Source organism: Aotus nancymaae, unplaced genomic scaffold, assembly GCF_030222135.1.
Source record: "Aotus nancymaae isolate 86718 unplaced genomic scaffold, 86718_ANA_hifiasm-v0.15.2.pri h1tg000006l, whole genome shotgun sequence".
NCBI classification, from domain to species: Eukaryota; Metazoa; Chordata; class Mammalia; order Primates; family Aotidae; genus Aotus; species Aotus nancymaae.
This window is the reverse complement of record NW_026988417.1, coordinates 80,979,834-80,997,014: the sequence shown is the minus strand read 5'-3', so window position 1 is coordinate 80,997,014 and position 17,181 is coordinate 80,979,834. Positions and strand designations below refer to the sequence as shown.

General features: G+C 40.0%; 1 protein-coding gene across 5 annotated transcripts in view; it reads left to right on the top strand.

Annotated features, from left to right (window-relative positions):
* Positions 1 to 17,181, top strand: part of ABCG2 (ATP binding cassette subfamily G member 2 (JR blood group)) — a 121,999-nt gene that overhangs the window by 67,637 nt on the left and 37,181 nt on the right. The window contains exons 1-2 of one of the 5 annotated variants that reach the window (XM_021673254.2): positions 67 to 168; positions 10,204 to 10,433. In XM_021673254.2, the coding sequence (XP_021528929.2) occupies positions 10,231 to 10,433 (203 nt within the window). In that variant the 5' untranslated portion in view covers positions 67 to 168; positions 10,204 to 10,230. Of the gene's footprint in view, positions 1 to 66; positions 169 to 339; positions 584 to 2,678; positions 2,851 to 10,203; positions 10,434 to 17,181 lie in introns of those variants that run through there. The other 4 variants (XM_021673253.2, XM_064369096.1, XM_064369095.1 and 1 more) reach the window with 4 other exon arrangements.

Below are 17,181 nucleotides of genomic sequence, written 5' to 3'. Positions count from 1 at the left end.
CGAACCCCGACCCAGGGGAAACCAGGCACACGGGGGAGGGGCCACAGCGCTCAGCTCTGGCTGTCCACAGCCCGAGGCGCTGCCTGAGCTCACACCCTCTGTGTCCGGGTCTCCTGAGGCAGCCAACTGCGGCTGGTTCCGATAGTGTCCCCGCTGGCCGCCACGCAGGTGAGTGTCCGGCGCCAGGGGAGTGCGTGGGCACGCCTGGTGTGGTCCTGGGAAGGGGTTGTGCCGCGGACGGGTTGTGTGCTGCGCCCACGCAAACGGTTCCGGGCGCGCAGGAGGGAAGAGGCAGTTCCCGCCACTCCCGCTGAGATTGAGACTTGGCCAGGAGGCAGCCTGCAGAGGAGCTGGGGAGGATTTGGGAATGCACTGTGCACAAACTTGGTGGCCTTGTTAAGTGTAAACTGCTGCTTTAGGGTTTGTTTGGACGGTCCGGCTGACTCTTCATTTATATCATTTACATTAGTGATTTACCAACATTTACATCAATGATTGTTAAAGCTCTGCCTCTGAGCGCGCGCATGCTGAGATCCTGAGCCTCTGGTTAAGACGGAGCGCTGTTAAGCTGAGTGAGTAAATGGTAAAAGCCAATGCGCTGAGAGTGTGTCTGGAAAGGTCGGTGGGCATTGTGTATGTATTTGTTTGAAAATAGATAACCGTTGAAACGAGATGACTACGTTTTTTAGCCTCTCTCAGTTTCATTTGAAAGTGGGTGTGCAATTTAAAACTGACAATTCAGAGTGGTTTTTCAGAAAATGATGCTCTGGTGCAAACTGATTCGGGGTTCCGTAGTGTGTTAAATGTGGGTTGGTAAAACTCTTGGCCTTTCTCCAAATGTATGAAGCTAAAGTTGATATTGGATGGATAAAAACCCACTGAGCATGGAAGTTACTACAGGTGGAGGAAAAATTTGTTAATGTTAGTATTTTAAAAAGATTGACAAATAATTTGTCATTTACCTATCCCGAGAACATAAAGGGTTGAGTGCTCTTACTCCCCTCTCAGTGCTAGAGACATCCCCTCAAGTTTGGTTTTTAGGAGGATCTCACAGCTCTCCTATCATTTGAATGTCAGCTAGCGGTAAATACGCCAGAATAAAAAGGAAGAGATGTTTTTGATGTGATATTCTTTACAAAACAACGCTTTCAGAGTACAGCTTTGACTGGATTGTATAGATCTTGGTGAGGAAGATTTCAACAACAAAAATGGCATGTTAAGTCTAACATTACCCTTCCATTATAAACATTGAAACATGTTGGTTATTTTATTATTTACTTTATAATAACTTAATTTTGAAATAATTTGAGAGTTACTGAAAATTTGCAAAAAAAAAAAAAACTAATAACATAGGCATGCTACTATAATACAATGAACTAAACTACAGACTTCATTTGGATTTCACTTGTCTTTCCACCGTCCTTTTTCTGCCTGGGTTCGAATCAATGATCTCACTTTGTATTTAACTGCTAAATATCCTTAATTTTCTCTGATTTGTGACAGTTCCACAGCCTTTCGCTGTTTTTTCGTGGTGACACTGGTGAAGAAGACCCAGTCAGTTAATTTGTAGAATGCCCTTCAATTTGTATTTGTTTGATGTTTACTGTCATGATTAGATGAATGTTCCATATTTTGGGAAAAATGTTAAAGAAGTGAAGTTTCTATCTCAGTGTGTCATATTGGGTACATGATGTTGATACTTTCTTTTTTTTTTTTGAGACTGAGTCTCGCTCTATCGCCCAGACTGGAGTGCAGTGGCACTATCTCAGCTCACTGCAACCTCTGCCTCACGGGTTCAAGCGATTCTTCTGCCTCAGCCTCCTAAGTGGCTGGGATTACAGGCACCCGCCACCACGCTGGGCTATTTTTTGTATTTTCAGTAGAGACAGAGTTTCATATTGGCTAGGCTGGTCTTGAACTCCTGACCTCTAGTGATCCAACCTCCTTGGCCTCCCAAAGTGCTGGGATTACAGGCATGAACTACCTTGTAACAGAGTATGACACATTGATTTAATCTTTCACTTAACAGAAATAATTGAGAACAGGATATGAGTAACTCTGAAGGACACAAAAATAGTAGATATCAGGTCTCTGCTTTTATGATAGCCAGCATCTCTAGGGAAATTCAATTTTCAAATGCAAATATGACTTTCAGAAATTACAGATTTGCAAGGGGTCTAAAGGACATACTTTTATAAATATCATTTTTCTATGTACTTAGTGTAGGATATACATGAGAGCAAAGAGCACGAATCAAAATAAAGTTCATGCTCTGTGACCCAAGCTTGCAGGACGTTTTAATGCTGAATTGTTAAAGCTATAATCTAAATACTGGCATATATTGCTAGAGATCTTAGGGACTTTTTTTTTGAGACAGGGTCTTGTCATGTTGCCCAAGCCGATCTCCTGTGCTCAAGAGATCCTCCCGCCTCAGCCTCACAGCTGGGATTTTGGTCACAAATGTGTCAGGCTCTTTGGGACTTTTATAGGAAAGCCCTCAAGGGTGCCTGGAAAGGTTAAATTGATTCTTTAGGTTTTCTTTTTTACTTTTTCTCTTTCTTTCTTTCTTTTTTCCTTTCTCTCTTCCCTCCTTCCTTCTTTTTTCTTTCTTTTTCTTTCTTTCTCTCTTTCTCTTTTCTTTCCATCTTTCTTTCTCTTTCCTTCATTTCTTTCCTCTGTCCCCTCCCTCCCTTCCTCCCTCCCTCCCTTCTCCTTTTTCTTTTCTTTTAGACAGGGTTACTCTTGCCTAGGCTGCATTTCAGTGGAACAATCACGATTCACTGCAGCCTCCATCTCATGGACTCTCAAGGGATCCTCTCACCTCAGCCTCCCCATTAGATGGGATCACAGGTATGCACCACCATGCCTGGCTAAACTTTTTATAAAAGATAATGGGTTTTAATTTTTTTTTTTTTTTTTTGTAAAAAAATAACCCCAACATGACAGGGTTTCACCATGTTCTCAAACTCCTGGGCTCAAGTAATCTGCCCGCCTCCTGGACTGCTTGAGCCTAGGAGTGAGTAATATTTAATCATGCCTCCTCAAGTGCTGTGATTACAGGCTAAGCCACTTTGCCTGGTCAGTTTTTCTTTCATTGACCTCCCATTGGTATTTGAAATTCTGAGTAAAACTATGAAACTTACTTAAGGAATGGGAATGTTATGTTTGGTGAAAAAATGTCATTTTAGTAAATGTGAATTCTATTTAGAGATCAGTTTTTTAGCTCTTTGGGATTCTCCTCATTTGTTTTGCTTGAGGAAAAGGGTTGAGTTCAGTTTAGCAATCGTTTAGAAGATAGTTCTAAAGAGTTAAGCATTTTCTTTTCAGCTATTGCCACACTTGCTCATCTTACAGATTTGTTATTCTCAACCTGAAGTATAGAGCACTTACTTAATTTTGAAAGAAATATAATAGTACTACCAGAGTTTTGTGCTATTTTGAAACTCAGAATGAGTTTGTCTGATAGAAGATACAGCAACTATGTGTATCTTTTTTTTTTTTTTTTTTTGAGACAAAGTCTTGCACTGTCACTGTCACTTGGGCTGGAGTGCAGTGGCACGATCTCAGCTCACTGCGACCTCCGCCTCCTGGGTTCAAGCGATTCTCCTGCCTCAGCCTCCCAAATATCTGGGACGACAGGTGTGCTGTCACACCCAGCTAATTTTTGTATTTTTAGTAGAGATGGGATTTCACCATGTTGGCTAGGCTGGTCTCAAACTCCTGATCTTGTGATCCACCCTCCTAGGCCTCTCAAAGTGCTAGAACTACAAGTGTGAGCCACTGCACCCAGCCTATGTGTATCTTTTATGGTATTATAAACTTGCTTTATACAGTAGCCCAAGGGTGAGAAATGTATCTTAAAAGAATAAACACTAGATTTGCATTGTCCATATGGTAGCCACCAGCCGAAGTGGTATTTGAATTTAAGTGAATCGAAATTAAGTAGCATTGAAAATGGAGTTTCTCAGTCACATGAGCCACATTTCAAGTGCAGAGTAGCAACTACATATATCTAGTGGTGAGCTCTTACTTTTTTTTCTCCCTTATTTCTCTTACATGTTGCTAGAGAAAGTGGAAAGCAGCATAGATAATTTTCATTAGTCTTACGCAGTGGTGTTGAAATGCAGTACATGATAAATCACTTTTTTGGACTCTATCTGTAGATTTTTTACATATCAGGAACCAATATTGTCTGTAAGTGGCTTGTTATATTATTTGTGGGAATGAACGAAGTTGCTAATTTTCAACTTTGTCAAATTACACATCTCTTAATGGTGCTTCCTAATCTCTATGATCTGTCAAATCAGAGACAACCTGAAAACCCATGGATCAACCTTTTAAAGGGAATACATTAAAAGATAATACCTTTTAAAGACAGGAAACGATTTATGGAAGTGAAACTTCAGATTTTGTGTTCCTTTTCCTTTCCATTGTTAAATTTGTAGCAATCATCTGACAGTGACATGAGGTCCCTAACTGCTCAGGATTGTTATCTTTTGGAATTAACCTCAGTAAACAGTTTAAAGAGGTGTGTAACTTATGTAGCATGCCCTATAGAGTGAAACTGTAGAGTGAAACTTCATATACTAGGGTCCTCCTAGGAAAAAAAATGCAAGAGTGGAGCCTGGAATTTGAGACTATCTTGGCTTCTACCAACATGTGCAATAGTTCCAGCTGTCTCAGATTTCATTGTATGAAAATGCTGTTTTGAGTTGCACAATTTGAGTTTTCCAATTGTAAAGAGTGGTCTATATAATTAAGAGTTTAATAAAGAGTAAAAAAAATTGAGAAATATGGTATCTTTAATGCAGATTATCATTTTGATAATAGAGTACCAGCATATATTGAAGACAAATGTTTAAACTTCTCAAAAAAGTAAAAATGCTCCGGGCGTAGTCGCTCACTCATATAATCACGGCATTTTGGGAGGCCGAGGTGGGCGGATCACCTGAGGTCAGGAGTTTGAAACCAGCCTTGACCAACATGGTGAAACCCTGTCTCTACTAAAAGCACAAAAATTAGCATCCGCCTGTAATCCCAACTACTAGGGAGACCAAGGCAGCAGAATTGCTTGAACCCAGGAGGCGGAGGTTGCAGTGAGCTGAGATTGCACTATTGCACTCCAGCCTGGGCAACAAAAGTGAAACTCCGTCTAAAAAAAAAAAAGTAAAAACGTGGCCTTGCTAGTTAGAACGCAACAAGAGAGGCAAGGTTGGAATAATATAGGTAGACCAGCAGGAAAGGGACAGAAGGGCTGGGGAATCTCCATATGCAAAGCTGTTCTGTCTTGTTTGAAAAGGCTTTTGGAGTTGGCTAAGATACATAATCAGGCCAGATAACATGAATAGGCTGGGATAAGGCAAGGTGTAAAGCCATTTGGAAGCTTCCTTTTACTTAAGTTCTTTGCAGGGTGTCTAGGACACAGAAAGAGGAAAAAAACCGGATTAGTATTAGCAGGTATTCTGCGAATAAGGAAACAGCAAAAGGTGGGAGGTTGATTTTTGTTGTAGGGAAATCTAGTTGTGTGATTGGGTATTTTCCTTGATATAAAAAGATGATGCTTATTCAATGAGAGCAGCACACATGACCAGAAAGCTTCTGACCATAGGGAAAAGACTAGTGTTTGCTTAAAGGTAGTTGTTACATTTAGAGAGTTCCCTAGATCCAGAATACTATATTAATTAGAGATGGGGCACTTTGAGATGAGTCTGGTGCTGAGTTGTCGTATTTTCTTTATTTCGTCCTTACTATATTTTTTTCTTAGAGTAAGTGTATTGATCCATATTGGTGTTAGAATTAAAGTTTGGGCGCTGGGCACGGTGGCTCACGCCTATAATCCTAGCACTTTGCTAGGCCAAGGTGGGTGGATTGCCCGAGCTCAGAAGTTTGAGACTAGCCTGGGCAACATGGTGAAACCCCATCTGTACTAAGATACAAAAAATTAGCTGGGTGTGGTGGTGTGCAAGTCCTAGCTACTTAAGAGGCTGAGACAGGAGAACTGCTTGAACCTGGGAGGCGGAGGTTGCAGTGAGCTGAGATCGTGCCAGCCTGGGCAACAGGGCAAGACTCCATCTCTGAAAAAAAAGAATTGAAGTTTGGTTTAGTTTTCTCCTTTTTGATGTAACGTGCTTCAGCTGGATGGTGCCTTGGTTATACCTGTCTAATCACTTGGTTTGTGACTCATGAATGACTAAGGCCCTGCATTGCCCCAAGGAAGATTGTTAGAGTCCCAGCCAGGAATGAAGCCACTCTTGGGTAATGTGAATTATACATTTAATCTTATCACAAGAAAGGCAAACTCTTTCTCTGCACACACTTCCAAGATTGTGATTGTATTTGTAAGTGTTACCTTCTGTCTTGTATGGGCGTGGGTGATTACTTTTTTTGGGGGTACTTTAGCTCTAGTTGTTGCCTTTTGTTTGTGGAAGGCTCACAAAATCTCTTTAAAATTTCCATCTTGAATCAGTGACCTATTTAAATTCAAGCAATAAGTTATTTGATACTCTTAAGAAGTCTTGAGAGAAGGTTAGAAAGGGTCCTCAGTGGCTGAATGAACATCAAATGGGGTTGACAGTAGGAGAAGTGATTGCTAGTGTTGGAATTGGTGTATTTTGGTTTCTGAAGACATGAAGAGATGGTTTAAAACTTTTTTAAAAGTGTGAAGTCCATACATTACATACATTACAGTTATATCTAGAGATCCATGGGGAATTGGTTCCAAGACTCCCCTTGGACACCGAAATCCACATATGCTCAAGTTCTTGATATAAAATGGCATAGTATTTGCATATAATGTACATGCATCGTCCCATATACTTTAAATCATCTCTAGATTACTTATAATACCTAATACAATGTAAATGTTATATAAATAGTTGTGATACTGTATTGTTTAGGAAATAATGATGAGAAAAAGTTTTGTATATGTTTTATACCAACACAACCATCCATTTATATTTATTTTTAATTTTTTATTATTTTTTTTTGAGATGGGGTCTTGCTCTGTCACCCAGGCTGGAGTGCAGTGGCACAGTCTTGACTCACTGCAATCTGCACCTCCTGGGCTCAAGCAATCCTCCTGCCTCAGCCTTCCAAGTAGCTGAGACCATGGGCGGGCACCACCATACCCAGCTAATTTTTTGTATTTTTGATAGAAATAGGATTTCACCATGTTGTGCAGGCTAGTCTCAAACTCCTGCGTTCAAGTGATCTTCCTGCCTCTACCTCCCAAAGTGCTGGGATTACAGGCATGAACCACCATGCCCTATTTTTAAATATTTTCCATTTTCGATTGGTTGAATCCTCAGATACAGAACTTAAGGACAGGGCTGCTGACTGTATTTGTGCCTTCTCTTTCACTGCTTCCAGAGAACAGAATTTTGGCTAATGATTACCATTCATTGTGTTCACAGATTAAAACCCATGCATGTACCTTGAATTTGCTGGGTGTCAGTCTTTAAATGGTTTCTACTTTTCCATGCTCCAAATGAATAGACTTGTAAATATGGTATGCTTCTGGATTACAGAAACAGTTATTAGGAGATGACTTTGGTTTTTGGCAGTTTTATTATGATATGCCTAGATTTGGTTTTCTTGTATTTATCCTCTGTGGTGTTCCTAGGGTTTCTTCGATCTGTGGTTTAATATCTTTGTCAGTTTTGGAAAATACTGCCAGTATTTCTTCAACTACTGATTCTGTCTAAGTACATGTTTTGCTCCATTTTTCCCTCCTCTTTCAGGTCTCCAGGTATGCGTATGACAGACCATTTTCATCTTATCCCATTTGTTTGTTATACTCTTTTATGTAGTTCTCATTCTTTTTAATAAGGAGATTTTTCCCTCTTTCATGGTAATGATTTTCATCATTCATAATCTTCATCCTAGATATTTTCTGTATACCAGTCTTCCAGTTTACTAAGTTCTGTTTCCTACTTTGTGTCATAATTAGGAAAGCTGCTGTTAAACTCATTATTGAATTCTTAATTTTCATTTGTTTTTATAGATCTTAGTTCCTTGGTGATAGTCCTTCTTTTAATTTTCTTAAACACATCAATCTTTTGTTTTAATGTCAATGTCTGTTCATTCCAGTCCAGGTTACTTGTGGGTCGGTTTCCATTTTCTCACTTCTGGAACATCAGGTTCTTTTTTTTGACATGCTTTGCAATTTTTAAAATTTTTTTCATTATTTTTAAACTTACGATTCATGAATCAGGCAGCCCTCAGAATCACAGCATTTTCAGAGAGATTCCCAGTGCCTGGCAATTTTTGATTGAAAATTTACATGACACCTTCTTACAGAGTGGCTTTAACTTTCTTCTAGCAGTCTGAGCAGATTGCCTTGATTGAGCAGAGGCTGGTTTTTTGGTTTGCTCACATTCCCAGAGCATAATGCTTCTGGGGTCTCTTTCCAGGGCTCCTTTTTGCTACGCCCTCAACTCCAGCAAAATTTTGTGTCCTTAGTGCTGAGAGACTGCTGAAATATTTGCTCAGAAATAGTAGAGGCTTCAGTAAGCAGACTCATTTCTTCTGGTAGCTTCCTTTTGCTTAGTTGTTCTGAGCTGTGCCCCAGGTGTGTGCAATTTTCATGTGCAAATACCCATCTCAAGAGGAAAGGGCGCGCAGAATGCAGAGTTTATTTCAGTGCTTCAGTACCTCCATTCCAGGATTTTGGTTCCTCACGTCCTGGTCACTTTGGTTGCTTTTATCAGACAGAACTCTTCAATGGTTTCTTCTTACATTTTTTGTCTACATTTGTTGTTGTGCTTAGAAGAACTGTCTGTTTGGAACAGCTACTCTGTCATAGGCAGAGAGAAAGTTCGTCATGTACTTTGACTTTAAAAAATTAAAACTACATTTATTGAAGTTAACATTTCAAACCTGTTTCACAAGCCATTAAGCTGGTCTTAAGGTCTTACTCTAATAAATCTTTTTGAGGCCTTTTGTAATTTGTTGAATGAAATATTTCACATTTTATTTATATATTTAATATTCTTTTTTGTTTTAAATTTTTTGCTTAACTTTTGGTTTGATTTACTTAATGATTTTCATACCTAAGTTGAAATCTCCTTAGAATTTAAATATGTTTGTTCATTAAGGAAATGATTATGTAATTGCAATCGGTTTTGGAGTTTATCTTCTTTGCTGATTGAAGAAGGTAAATAACAACCAGCAGTGTAAAGTCTGGAGCTATAAATTCAGAGAAATTTCACCTGTCTCGGACTGCTTGGCTAAGCCCCTTTTGATAGTAATGATGCTATAAACTCCCCACTTAAAAAAAATACAGAGGTTCTTTTTTCTTTTCTTCTTTTTTTTCTTGAGATGGAGTCTCGCTCTATCACCCAGGCTGGAGTGCAGTGGCGATCTCTGTTCACCGCAATCTCTGCCTCCCGGGTTCAAGCCATTCTCCTGCCTCAGCCTCCCTAATAGCTGGGATTACAGGTGTATGCCACCACACTTGGCTAATTTTTGTATTTTTAGTAGAGATGGGGTTTCACCATGTTAGCCAGGCTGGTCTTGAAAATAAAATACAGGCCGGGCACAGTGGCTCATGCCTGTAATCCTTGTACATTGCTAGGCTGAGACGGGCAGATTACCTGAGGCTGGGAGTTCGAGACCAGCCTGGCCAACATAGTGAAACCCTGTCTCTACTAAAAATACAAAAAATTAGCTTGGCATGGTGGCACACACCTGTAATCCCAGCTACTCGGGAGGCTGAGGCAGGAAAATTGCTTGAGCCCAGGAGGTGGAGGCTGCAGTGAGCTGAGATCATGCCACTGCACTCCAGCCTGGCTAACAGAGCAGGACTGTCAAAAAAAAAAAAAAAAAAGAGGTTCTGATGATGATCATGTAGCCTGTCCCTGCACTTGACTAACATCGTAATATGCTTTTCAACCCAGAGAAGTCTAACCCTCACCCGTCTTTTTCCAGCTTTATCAGTTTTTAGTAATTTTCATACCCTTCCTATTTACTTATTAGGGATATATTTGACATTTAATTGGAGTTTATGTATTCAAAGTTGTGCCTGTCCTCCCATTTAAGGTTTTAGGATGTTCTTATCACAATGGTATAGGCTGTTCATTGGAAATCAAGCTACTTATTGCCGCACATTTGAAAACGGACTGTTTGTTTTAAGTGTATTGTTACCTAGTGTTTGCAATCTCATTTATCTGGATTGTCAACTTACGATTGCTTTTCTGTCTACAGAAAGACAAAAAGACAAAAACTCTCCAGATGTCTTCCAGTAATGTCGAAGTTTTTATCCCAATGTCACAAGGAAACACCAATGGCTTCGCCTCGACAACTTCCAACGATCTGAAGGCATTTACTGAAGGAGCGGTGTTAAGTTTTCATAACATCTGCTATCGAGTAAAAGTGAAGAATGGCTTTCTACCTGGTCGAAAACCAGTTCGGAAAGAAATACTATCGAATATCAAGTATGTACATGAACTTTTAAAAAGATAGCTTTTTAATTTACCTACAGTGAACCTCACAGGTTTTGCCTATTTCTAAGAAAGTGGCTATGAACATTTTTGTACAAGTCTTTGCACAGATATACAGACACATACTTTCATTTGTTTTGGCTGAACTAGGAGTGAAATGATTCAGTCACATATTAAGTATATGTCTAACTCTCAAAGTAACTGCCAGCCTTTTAAAAAAATGTACCACATGTGGCTGGGTGTGGTGGTTCACACCTGTAATCCTAGCACTTTAGGAGGCCAAGGCGGGCAGATTCCAAGGTCAGGAGATCGAGACCATCCTGGCCAACATGGTGAAACCCTGTCTCTACTAAAAATACAAAAAAATAGCTGGGCATGGTGGTGCATGCCTGTAATCCCAGCTACTCAGGAGGCTGAGGCAGGAGAATCACTTGAACGAGGGAGTCAGAGGTTGTAGTGAGCCAGGATTGTGCCCCTGCACTCAGCCTGGCCAGAGAGCAAGACTCCGTCTAAACAAAAAAGTACCACATGTAACCAAGTTTTGTTTGAGAAACTAAGTCAATGTGTTATTTAGTTTTTCCTGGGTGAGACTTGTGATTTGGTGGAAGAGGCCTGGCTGTATCTGCTTTTTGATCATGGACATATAATTGTAATCTCTGAGCTTTCATTTCTAATCTGTGAAATATTTCCTTATGTTCTAGAGGCAAAGAGGCTGAAATGACAGTATAATGTGAAAGTACTTTGTTTTTCAAATAGACTTGTTTTAAATGGGTGGTCCATTTTTAGTAGTTTATAATCTCTAACAATTTTATTTAATGCTTTCCCTCTAATATACAAACTGGCAGAAAATATTTAAATATAAGACAACTAGAGTTTAGCTTAAGTTATGCAGTTGAAGTCCAAAGTGAGGAGAATTTAGGATCCAAATCAATGCATTTAATTCCTTAAAGCTCCTAGTAACTATAACTTTCATTCTTTTCATCCAGCATTGAATTTATCATGGGGTGGTGAAGTAGGTGGTAGAGCGAGGAGGGAAGTGAGCATTTCTATAGAACCTACTGCAGGTATCTCTGTTATTTCACAGATGTTAGCCATTAGGGTTATTACTGTTTTTCTGAGTTCTAGAGAATTGACTCCAATTCTTCACCTCTGTGATGTGGGGAGTGAATTTGGGTTTGCTCAGGTAGCATGGCCTATGTGTGTTTGTGCATTTAATGGAGGAAATAATTACTCCTAGACAAAGCAAATGGAGGAGTGGTTATAGATGAGCCCTTTGGCCAGGTGTGCCTACAAACCTTTATGGAATCAGATGTTCTTATGTTTTGTACAGGACTGTTTTGATGTTTTGATGTTTTGTACAGGACTGTGGTCTTTTCTGTTAATAGCAGCCAATCCTTTTGGAGGGCTAGGAAATGACAAGGTCGGGAGAGAATTTTGGGGCTGAGTGGGAGAGAAACATGGGGATCTGAGACTTGTCTGGGCTGATGCCAGGAGCTGGGCAGGATGAGAACTTTCTATATGCAGCAACACCTGCTGTCATGCCTACTTTCTTGTTGCATGCTTGTGCAGGTTAAGAAAACCTGAGTAAAAGAATAAAAGTGATGCAAAGCTTTTATCTTTTACTGCGTGCCAAGATAAACTATTTTCAAAAGCTGACAAGCTTTTTGTAAAGTAATAATCAAGCAAATGTTGGTTACATCAGGTTTTTTTGCAGAGAGAGGTAGAAGGTAACAAATGACTTGAATTTGTGCAGGTTGGATATATTGAAAATACAGGCTGGTCATGGTGGCTCATGCCTCTTATCTCTTTGGGGAGGCCAAGGCAGGAGGATTGCTTCAACTCAGGATTTTGACGCAGGCATGGGCAAGATAGAGAGACGTTGTCTCTACTAAAAATAAAAAAATTAGCCAGGTGTGGTGGTATGCCCCTGTAGTCTCAGCTACCTGGGAGGCTGAGGCAGGAGTATGGCGTGAATCTGGGAGATTGAGGCTGAAGTGGGCTATAATTGTCCCACTGTACAAATGGGTGGCAAAGTGAGATCCTGTCTCAAAAGAAAAACAAAAGCATACTTTGTGAGGGTACATTTATCTTGCTTATCTTATTTTTTAAAGCTAGTAGATTAGTAACTTGATGCACTAGAAATCTCATCTGCTCAAGGCTTCACACATTTTTTTTTTATGGTCAAATGCATGCATTATAGCAATAGATGAGTTCATCCTTACTGTGTGAATAGAACTGTGTTACTTACTAGGCTCATAAAAATGCAATTAGGTCTTGCAATTCTTTCATGTTTTAGTTGAAAGGACATCAAGGGTTGGTGTTTTTGCTTACTCACATTTCCTGTTTAAGTATCCCTGAGAAAGATCATACCTTTTTTGGCTGCAGTATTTCCAGTCTTTCTCCTATCTGTTGGCTCCAACTCTCAATACAGTTTCTGGGGGTAGGGGAAGGGCTGCTGTCACTTATCTTACTTTTGATTTGTGTTTGATAGCACCATCACCATTCAATAGTTAAGTTAACTGCATTCCAAAAACGCTGATGAGAATTTTTCCTCTAAACATTTTGTAATTTCACTTCTAAAACTAAGTCACTATAACCTGTGGGGGCAAGAAGATAAAACAAAATCTGACTATGAGAATTTAAAAAGCTGTGATTCTTCTGCCTTAGGAAAAGCCTTCTCTTATGCTTAGTTTGTCTGAATACCCAGCATTTGAGCTTTCCTTCACCAACACTGAAGATGTTATGGAAAAAAATTATTCATTCCCGTAGATATGTGGATGTCCTGTTATCTTCAGAGAAATTCATTATACTCTTGGGAAATGTTTAATTAATAACATTTTAAATGATTTCAAATTTATGTATTTATGTATTATGTATTTATTTATTTTGAGACAGAGTCTCGCTCCTTCGCCAGGCACCAGGCTGGAGTGCAGTGGCGTGATCTTGGCTCACTGCAATCTCCGCCTCCTGGGTTCAAGCAATTCTCCTGCCTCAGCCTCCCAAGTAGCTGGGACTATAGGCGCGTGCCACCACGCCCAGCTAATTTTTGTATTTTAGTAGAGATGGGTTTTCATCATGTTGGCCAGGATGGTCTCCATCTCTTGACCTTGTGATCCGCCCGCCTCAGCCTCCCAAAGTGCTGGGATTACAGGCAGGGGGGTGTGAGAGCAGGAGTCATCCCGTGAGAGATCTGTGTCATTGCTTCTAGGCTTTCTCAGTGGCGTGAGACTTAGAGAATATATGTTATACATATATGTCTACCCACATGTGCATACACATACATGTATAACTTTTTAAAAAACTACCTCCCATGTGTAGACACATACAGATCTGGCTAAAGCAGGTGGGAGAGGAGCCGGAGGAGCAGTGGGTGACCATTCCCATAGCACCCTGGGAATTTCCATCTCTATCTTTCTATAGCTGTCTTTGTATATGGATTAAAACCTATGACTTCTCATTAATATCTCCAATTCCAATCTAAACCCTCAAGATTCTGTCTATATTTCCATGTTTGTAAAATCTCAAAAAGTAAAAAATCTAGCTCTAATTGACAAGAGAGGGTGGGGAGATTGTTTATATTATAGAATACGAAAATCAGCAAGTACATTAAGAATGTACCTTCAGGATGTACTTGCTGATTTTCGTATTCCATAATATAAACAATCTGCCCACCCTCCAGCTATCTCTTCTCAACTTTTTAAAAAGTGAAAACATTTTTATCTTTTTAGAAGTAAATTCCCGTTTATAAAAACGCAGAAATGTATTTATTCAACAAAGTTCGAATGCCTGCTGGAGCAGGACATTGTGCAAAATGCTAGAGACACAGATAAATCCTCTGTTCAGAGAAGCCTTAAAGCCTAATGGGGGATTCAGAACACATTTTCACTGTGATAAAAGGATTAGAAGACTCAGTGGGAGCCCAGACCCTAAATTGGAGTCAAGACCAAGGGATTGATCATTATCCACTAGAATGTGATATAAGTGACAGGAAATTTGGGGGTAAATTTGATTCCCTGTGTTCCAGGTTTATTGTTCAGTGGTCTATAACCACTGTGCTGTAATGTCATGGGCAGGAGGGTGTGAGAGCTGGTAGGACTGTGGCACGCTGTTCATGTTGACAGATTTTACTGTGTAGTGAGGGACACCAACCTGCACGCAAATGCTGTAAAGTAGTATATAAGAGTGGGAAATGTAGTTTCAGGGATGATAAAAGGGTGGAGGATGGAGTGGGCACGTCGGTGAAATATAGACCATAGACTAGAACAGGGGTCAGCAGGCTTTTTCCATAAAGGACCAGATAGTATTAATAAATATTTTCAGCTTTATGGGGACACGCATCTGTGTTGCAGCTACTCAATTCTGGTGTAGCATGAAAGCAGCCCTAGGTAATACGTAAGAGAATGAGCACAGCCCTGTTCCAACAATCCTTTGTATAAGAAAAATGCTGGTCCCTGGACTAGAATGTAAACTCCTCAAGGCCTCGGACTTTGTTTTTTGTTTGTTTGTTGTTTGTTTTGTTATCAACTCTCCCATGCCCTAGAAGAATATCTTGTATGTACATAGTAAACACTTGATGTTGAGTGGATGGAGTTGGAATTAGCCGCTGCTCCCAGTGGAAACTCTTGCCATTTATGACTGGATACTGTTGTTTTCTATAATGTCACAGTGTCATGCCAAAGTAGTAAGCCAAGCTCTTTGTCTTAGAACATTCATGCTGAGGTTTCGGTTAATCATTTAGGATCTCTGGGTCTTTCTTTGAGTAGGTATTTTAGAAACCTGGAAAGCTTTTCTGACAATGAAGCCTTAGTGAATAATAAGCATATGCTAATTTTAGAGGCAGTTATTAGGAAGCTATTTATAAAGAAGATGCATCAAGAGCTATACGTGAATGCACCTTGAAAATTTGCCCAATCATTAGTGTGTTGTTTTACACATTAGAGGGGAAAGGCCACCGAAAGAATAAGAGATTTTTCTGTTATATCTTCCTCTTGGTTTACCTAATTCCCATTATCTTTGTCCAGTGTTTCAGTGAGAGAAACCCCAGTTAAAGAGCAAAGTGAAAGCTACATTTCACCCTGCTACCTACCAGCCATTGTACAATTGTGACAGTTCAAGGACAACATGCAGTAAATGTTCAGGGCGTCTTGGGTTTAAGCACTGTGGTGCAGTTGCTTATCACTCATAATTGTATAGGATCATAGGGCTGGCGTCTGTGCTAATGATTATTTGTGAATGAAATAGTCTTTGGCTTTGACCTTCCATCTGGAGTAGATATTACTTTCTCTGTAGAATACATTGTAACCTACTTACCAATTCTAAGGAGAGACTGGCATAGACACTGGTATTTTGAAAGAACCAAGCCAGGCCCCACCATGAATTCTCCTTTCTTCTTTTGTTTTTTTTTTTTTTTTTTTTTTGAGATGGTGTCTCACTCTGTTGCCCAGGCTGGAGTGCAGTGGCCTGATCTTGGCTCACTGCAACTTCCACCTCCTGGGTTCGAGTGATTCTCCTGCCTCAGCCTCCCAAGTAGCTGGGATTACAGGCACCTGCCACCACGCCTGGTGAATTTTTGTATTTTTTGTAGAGATGGGGTTTCGCCATCTTGGCCAGGCTAGTCTAGGAACTCTTGACCTCAAGTGATTCGCCCACTTCAGCCTCCCAAAGTGCTGGGATTAAAAGCATGAGCCACCGCGCCTGACCAAATTCTCCTTTCTCCAGTTCCTTCTACTTATCATTCTACTTGCTATCTTTAGGATAAAATCAAATTATTTGCTGTCTTCTTGGGTCTCAGCACAGTCAACACTGCCATACATTTTCCCACCGTTCTACTCTATCTGAATATTCACTACCCTCAGACACCCACTTTGTTTGAAACATGCTTTCTGTCTGTACCATGTCTTCGTATTCTTAAAGGATGCCCTTACAAAAGTGATGTCTCCTGCTTCTAAACTTGGAATTTTCCAGTGTATTTATCTGACTCTTAACAAGGAAGAAAATGATATATCTTGAGGGTATATCTTTTACTTTTCTAAATGGATTAAGACCTTTTTTTCCTTTGGGTAATTTTTTCTTTTTATCCTGAAGTGATTTTTCCTAGTCTCTGGATTTCTACTTAAATGTTTCTTGGGCTAATTAGATTTTAGCAGTGAGAATACTTCTATCTGTATTCCACAAATCAGCAACTTATTAACTATGTAGAATTTGACTAGGTAGCAAAGGAGACCACTTGAAGATACAGTACTGATCATCAAACAGTACTCAGAACGTGGCATGTATTTCACACCGTGTTAAGAGCAGTAAGAGATGCTTCACAAGAATCTGTTAGTTATTTCAAGGAATGTTGAATGTTATTTTCCAGAAAATATGAATGGGTTAGAGAATAAGTGAAAGGAATTTAGAGAAATCTATGCCATTTTTCTTGTAGGACTTGACCAGTGATTAACATCCATTGTCTATTACACATCAAATCAACAATCTTTTTTTTTTATTATTGCATTTTAGGTTTTGGGGTACATGTGAAGAACATGCAAGATTGTTGCATAGGTGCATACATGGCAGTGTGATTTGCTGCCTTCCTCCCCTTCACCTATATGTGGCATTTCTCCCCATGCTATCTCTCCCCAACTCCCCACACCCCACTGTCGCTCCCCTATTTCCCCCCAACAGACCCCAGTGTGTGATGCTCCCCTCCCTGTGTCCATCTGTTCTCATTGTTCAACACCCACCTATGAGTGAGAACATG